The sequence below is a fragment of the Etheostoma spectabile genome, chromosome 19 (genome assembly GCF_008692095.1).
Source record: "Etheostoma spectabile isolate EspeVRDwgs_2016 chromosome 19, UIUC_Espe_1.0, whole genome shotgun sequence".
Lineage (NCBI taxonomy): Eukaryota > Metazoa > Chordata > Actinopteri > Perciformes > Percidae > Etheostoma > Etheostoma spectabile.
Window position 1 is genome coordinate 15,598,844 of NC_045751.1, and position 7,217 is coordinate 15,606,060.

At 37.8% G+C, this 7,217-nt stretch overlaps 1 protein-coding gene across 6 annotated transcripts in view; it reads right to left on the minus strand.

Annotated features, from left to right (window-relative positions):
* map4k2 (mitogen-activated protein kinase kinase kinase kinase 2) overlaps positions 1-7,217 on the minus strand; it is a 42,856-nt gene that overhangs the window by 19,144 nt on the left and 16,495 nt on the right. For all 6 annotated transcript variants that reach the window (XM_032544593.1, XM_032544598.1, XM_032544597.1 and 3 more), the window contains 9 exons: positions 6,878-6,968; positions 6,464-6,528; positions 4,623-4,678; positions 3,681-3,728; positions 3,523-3,565; positions 3,299-3,371; positions 1,480-1,611; positions 1,223-1,285; positions 1,010-1,091 (listed from right to left, as the gene is read on the minus strand). In XM_032544593.1, the coding sequence (XP_032400484.1) occupies positions 1,010-1,091; positions 1,223-1,285; positions 1,480-1,611; positions 3,299-3,371; positions 3,523-3,565; positions 3,681-3,728; positions 4,623-4,678; positions 6,464-6,528; positions 6,878-6,968 (653 nt within the window). The remainder of the gene's footprint in view (positions 1-1,009; positions 1,092-1,222; positions 1,286-1,479; positions 1,612-3,298; positions 3,372-3,522; positions 3,566-3,680; positions 3,729-4,622; positions 4,679-6,463; positions 6,529-6,877; positions 6,969-7,217) is intronic.

The following is a 7,217-nucleotide window of genomic DNA, read 5'->3' on the forward strand; positions in this document are numbered from 1 at the left end:
ACAGCTAGCTAGACTATCTGTCCAATCTGAGTTTTCTGTTGTATCACTAAAACAACTTTTGAGCATACACATGATCCACCAAAACAAGTTCTTTCCCGAGGCTATTTCGCAGAGGCACCGTTGCTCCATCCGGTGCTTAGCGTTGCCCAAAACAATTGTGATTGGTTTAAAGAAATGGCAATAAACCCAAGCAGGTTTTTCTCCCATCCCTGAATGTTGTGCGGACTAACAAGACCCTCCTTTGCAGCACTGGGGAGGAAGGTCTGTGAGGCTAAATCTACACTAACTGACCCCCTAATTAATCTTTTGAAGGACATTGCTAAACTGGTTCCAGATTTTTGAATCATCGCTTGCATCTCAGATTTGGGGTTGCAACTTTTCATTATTGATTAATCTGACGACAGTGATTACACAGAAAAAAGCAGCAAAGCCTGGAACTGATTTTAATTGTTGATAAATGTTCAGATCCCTGAGCAATTTCCATTGGCCCACAGCCAGAGATTGTGGTTGTACTTCAGGTGTATAGAGAAAAAAAGTATGCAGATCCCAAAAAAATAAGATCTGAGCAAAGATCTGAGCAAAACTCAGGTGCTGGATTGAAATCTTGATTGCAACTTAGACCATTAAGACTGCCTGACTTTCTGTGTTAAAAAATCTAATTTTAGCTGCTCACAAAAAATCAGAACATTTAAATAATTTTTTTTTTTTAAGAACTGGTAAAACTGTATTTGAAATTATGTCAAACGTGTGACAGGAGAATTAGAACACAGACCTTTTCTGCAAAAACGAAAACTCAGTTCCCATTTTTCAGAGTGCATTATGTGTTCATATCCACAAAATCTATTCTGATTTGGCTACATTCATATTTTCGTAAAAGAGAATGAAAGTTCTCTTTACACGTTGGGATTTAAAATAGAAAAAAATGCATTTATAAATAGACCATATATATGAAGACGGATGGCTAGTTAACGGCCATTCATTATTTAGGAGCTATAAAGAGCCAGCTTACCTGCAGCAGTGTCTCAGCTGAGGGCCTTTTACGAGGGCTTTTAATGAGAGACATCTTTACAAAGCTATGGAAACCTGCTGACCTGCAGGGAGCAACAAAGTGTGAATTAACTGCACATCAAAATGATATTGATAAGATTAGAAGAAAAGAGACACAATTGGCCCTGATACATGCCATATGACTTTAAAAAGGAACACAGACAGACAAACTCACCATTTGGTTTTATCCTTTAGTCTTGGAGGCTGGAAGCTGCTTTTGGACATCAACATCAACGCTCTGAAAAATTGTTTTAAATGTCACGGGGCTGGAAAATGTCTTAATTGTTTACATGCAGTGACAGTCCAGGAATTATACAGAGAAAATTACAAATCATGCAGACAAAATGTTACATAACACAAGTCTAATCTGTTTATCTTTCTGCTTTGGGATCATATTATCTGTCTGAGTTCATGTTGCATGTGCTGAATTACCTCATTGGGTGGAGGTCAAACATGGGCGGTTGGAGCTCAGCCAGCTCGATGGCGGTGATGCCAACGGCCCAGATATCACACAGATGGTTGTACCCACCCTTCTTCTCAACTGCAGCCACCTCTGGCGCCATCCTGAGAGGAGAGGAACATCAGATACAATATTTCTGAAAAGGACATGTACACAGTATGTAGCAGACACTTACCTTTTATTGATACTTTAGTGTTTTATTTACTAATATTAATTAGGATAAGTCTTAGTAATTTCCTAAAATAGCTGGCCACTATAGTTTCAATCAAGTGCAGCAGCAGAACGAAGGCCTGTAACAATTATTACATAATTGTCAATTTAATTAAAAACTTTTTTTTTTATATATATAATCGCGGTTTCTTTTTTTAACCGCAATCAATTGCTAACATTGGCTAAGGTCTTATGGTGCGTAACTGGTAGTTTACATATGACAAATTGTAATTGTATAAGTGATATATATAGTATTGGTCAATATATATTTTTATTATTATTTCAACTGTTGGCACAATAATATAAAGGGGGGGATACAGTTAGAAAAAATGTTTTATGATAATAAAGAGTCATTGTTTACAGGCTATGTTTATGTGTTATTACATTATCTGGGTCACATAACAATGATATATAATGAAAACAAAATATGTATCGTGGAATTCATTCAAAACTTGAATTTGTTTAAAAAAGTAATAAATAAATAAATATTTTTAAATTTGACTGAAAGAGACAATTATATTGTTCACTGCAATTGTTTTGGAGACAATTAATTGTACAGCAACATTTTGAATTGTTACAGATGGTGTATGTGTGATTGTGTCCCAAATAAAACTACAATGTGTGTGTTCATAGTACTGAAGGAACATGTCACCCAGTGCAATAGTGTGGCTCATTGATGTGTTTTAATAGTTTTTAAAAACAATGGAGCTATATGGCACAGAGAAAGATATATCAAGCTTTGATACACACTCTTGTTAGTAGATAGATTTATTGTTGGTTAGGGTAGTTTCATTAGATTTATTGACAATAATAAAAATAGTGAATATTACCACAATTTGTGTTAACTGGTGTAACTTGCTCAAAAGTCAGATCACTTAATAAGACTGGAAAGTTCTTAACTGATTTCTTAATTATTTATTGATAGAATTTCTCAAGGCAGCATCATAGGGCCACTCCATTTTTCTTGTATATAAATACATACTATTGTAAATTTGATATATATATATATATATATATATATATATATATATATATATATATAGATAGAGAGAGCGAGAGAGAGAGAGAGAGAGAGAGAGAGAGAGAGAGAGAGAGAGAGAGAGAGAGAAGACTCACACACACCCACACACACACACAACACACACACACACACACACACACACACACACACACACACACACTAAACTGTATAAAAGGTATGCAAGTCAGAGTCGTCCTAAAGATCCCTCTGCTTTCATCTATTGCATACATTTTGATAGTGTTTTTTTTTTTATTGCCTAGGAATAAAAAGAGGAAAGATCATTATTTAATCCGGGAGTACTCATGCAATGAGTCGTTTTTGTCAAAACCCTGAAACAGTTTGGTCTTTTTTCTAACTTTAGAAAAGGGTAGACTATAAGGACAAAGTATCTATTGTAAGGCAGAAATATTGGCTAGTTGCAGCCCACATCCAAAACATACTAACAACAGTATTGTGGCATTCTTCAAAAAACCCTTATAGGTTGACCCCAACACTGCATGGTTGCTTTAAACAGACAGACACTGAGTGAGGTCAGGTGGGTGCAGCTTCATTCGTCTTACCAGTAGGGAGTTCCTATAAAAGACTTCCTTTTGGCTACAGAGGCACTGATCTCTGCTGCTACTCCAAAATCAGCTACAACAGAAGAGACAGACAGTCACACTGGCGTTAAGCGACTATAATCCATTATAGAGGGCAATTTAAGTACTCCTGATGAGTATGAGTAGTTAAAGAAGCATTGAAGATGTGCACGAGTGTGGTGTGTTCAATACAGAGCCCCACTGACCCAGTTTCACATCTCCTCTCTCTGTCAAAAGGATGTTGGCTCCCTGCAGAGAGAGAGACACACACACACACACATTTAAGCTTGCTTTCACGGGACACCCTCAGTATAATAATATATGATCACAACTCGAACGCAACAACTTGAAGAAACTGCAGTACCTTTATGTCTCTGTGCATTTTGCCAGTTTCGTGCAGGTGATACAAACCCTGGAAAAGGCAAATAATAATAATCAGCTGAGCTTTGTGCAGATATTTTTGTGCAAAACATATCCTATTATTATTTATTTTATGGCTGTCAATTATAAAGTGAAAAGCATAGGCGGATAGTTCCCCAATTAACCCCTCTACCTCCCAACAACCTGAACCCAACCAGTACTGCTCTGCTGGATTACTACATATAATTGTGTAACTTTTGTGTTTTAAAGGGTTGTGTTTTAACAAATACATTTAGTGTTTAAAAAAAACTAATCTTAAAAAAAAACAACTAATCTTAGTATATATGACATAATGTAATAATGTATATTGACATTGACGCACATTGCAAAATAAAATTACATTTTGAATGAAAAGGAAAAGTGAAACAGAACAGAACACATTTCCAAGAAGAGGAAAAGGGAAAGTCAAAACCTAAGGTACACAAGAATGCTTGTATACCAAGTTGGATTGCGGATGATTGTCATGACGAATACAAAGGCAGCAATCTGTTCAGCTCTGTCATCAATCACAATCGTTAGATTAGCACTCCTCAAGAGAAATCTTTTTGCCCTGTTGACAGTTGTTAAATAAGCATGACAAACTCAGACGTGACATTTTAAACTAAGTTATCCTCTGCGATCTTCCTTCTTACTTCCGACTTAACTGCTGTCTACAAACCCAAAAAATCTGAGCAGGTCACTCACTAAAAAACAACCGACAGGCTGGCACATTCTGCTTCAGACTGTTGTGCTGCAGCAACATTTACCTCAACAGTATATTTAGTGGTCTGGCGAGGTTAAATACTATTTAGCTCTTCCGTGGCTGGGGGAAAAAAACACATGAGTCATCCTGTCAGCAGAGTATCTCAAAGATTTCATAAGCTGCCTTTGACACAAAGAGCCTTACCTGGAGGGTTTCTCTGCACACGTACGCTATCTGCTTCTCCTTTAATGGGCCAGTCACTGAGAACAACAGTTTGATTAATAGCACAAAGGGCCTGCAGGCACATTTATAAATCCAACTGGCCTTTTAAAGCTCATTGTGCAGTGTTGTTGTTACAGTAATTATACTAATGTCTCAAAATGAACGTTGTGATTATGGTCTGACATTTTGGAAGAAATGTCTACTGTCATACCCAGAGTCAGATGAGAAGATCAACTTGCATCTTGCAATAGTCCAGCACATGTTTAGCCTAGCATAGCATAAAGATTGGAATCAGTGGAAACAATGCTAACATGTGTCGAAACAACTCAAAAGCTGTCTTATTTACACACTGAATGTTCTTTACTTAAATTGATAAATCAAAATGTTTAATAACAGATGGAAGGGGTATTTTCCTTTTGAAAAAAACTAGGGGAGACATGTCCTTCTCTTTGTGCTAAGCAAGGCTAAAACATTCTTGTATTGCCCAAACCGGAATGGGGGGGCGTATCTATGTTCCCAGGGTTCTATGTTCCTCACCTCAATTTGCTCTTAATATGACACATTTAGGAGATCTTTCAAATAGTTTTTATCGAATCATACACAGCTTACTGTACAGCCTCAGTATGCATTCAAAGTTGTGGGCAAGACAATTTTCTTGACTTTTGACATTGGTACAGTATCTCCACAGTGGCTGATCATATTTTTTCATTTCAAATTGGATTTAAAACAGCCAAGTCACTTCGTTCTTTTGTAATTTGAACTGGGAAAACAGCCCTAACCAATCCCTGACAATGTTAGTTAATATCAAGACACACACACGCCCCGGGAACATAGGGAGGATCCCACAGGCATTGATAGCAGCTATGTAGGACTAACAAAAAATACAGAGGTGCCAACAATCCTGGCTGCAAAGCCTCGATCCCTGACAGTAGCATCCAAAGAAACAATCTGCCCATTCAGGTCATGAAAAGTTAGCTACATGCATTTTGTTCGTATTTGGTCCAAACATTTTAATAAATGGATTATTTATGCTTACCAGCTATTTCCATTTATACAGTGCGACTACAAGACAAGCAAAGAGGCTAACTATGTGTGAAAGTTCCCAAGTAGGAATAAAGGAAGGTTTTTTTCTTAAAGCCACATGGTGTGAATGCAGCATTTGCTGTGCTTACTGTTAATTACAGTAGAAGCAGCGCCTCGCCTCACATACTGTACATATAACTCTACACCTTCAAACAAGTAAAGAGAAGACATTTCAATGAATACAACAGATGGCTTGGTTGTTCTGGAGGCTTTTTAAAAATCTTTTGACAGAGTTAGACTTGCAGTACTCGCTTCTTGTGTTTGTGCAAAGCTAGGCTAACATGTCCTGGGCATTGTAGCTACACACTTAAATTACCTAAATTGGCTTTTTTTTTGCAGTACATATTTGTAGCAGTGGGTTAACAAGTAAGAGCAGATACAAAAGAAGCTAAGCTAAGTAAAGATAAGATGTACACTGTGTGTTTGTATATGCTTTCACTTGCTAATTGCTGCAAGTTAGCAATAGGGCTAACCCAAGACAGAATAACAACAGTTTTCCCATTCTTCCCACTGTGCCAACGTGGCATGAATTCCACATTATCCCTGTACTGACACACAGATGTGAACTCGAAATTGATCTTTTCACCTTGCTCTGGGTAAGAAACAAAAGAACAACATTTCCACTGTTTTTCTAAATGGAAATGCAGCATTGTTCTTTAAATGAGCTTAAGAAAATCTTAAAATTGGATGTAAATACAAGGCTTACATTCAGAATTTCTAACACTTTTTTGTATTTATACCGTGGTAAATATCCTGAAGTGAGCCTCCACCACAATACTCCATGCAGATCCACAGCTTGGTGTTCCTGGAAAGAGACACACATTTATCTTGGTGTTTGACATGAGCTGCTGTGCCTTTTTCCCAGTTGTTCCGGGATTGTGAAAGACAACGTTGAAGCATTCAGCATCAAAAAAAGAAACACTCACAAGTAGACACTCCCTAATAGTCTGAAATCAAACTAACGCCCACAAATACATACAGTATCATTCACGAGCTGCTGTACCAACAATCTAACTTAGCACCAGAAAGAGTGGGAGAGGAATCCAGCAGCAGTGTGGGGAAAATAAAAGTCAAATTCCACATATTTCAGTTAACCAACAATCCCAGGAATGATTCCACACATGTGCAGTGGACAGGCTGAAAACACACAGCACCTGTGATAGCTGCCGAAGTAGGCCACGATGTTTTTGTGCTTGCACTCCGACATCATGGTGATCTCCTGCTGGATGGACGTGATGTCATCACCTGAACAGACAGACAGTTTAGTGTCATCTCTCACAACAGTCTGGTTTTAGTGCACTGAGCTCCTACAGCTGGCGGGACAATTATAGACCAGTAAACCGTAGGGTTAGACTAATGGGAGAACTAGTATACGAGGTTGAATATCAATCACTGTATCTGGGAGCGTTATGACCAACAAGTCCTCCAACCCATACGGCCACATAGGTGGTTTGTTGCTACCCTCTAATACGACCCACAAGAGCGTTTTCTAAA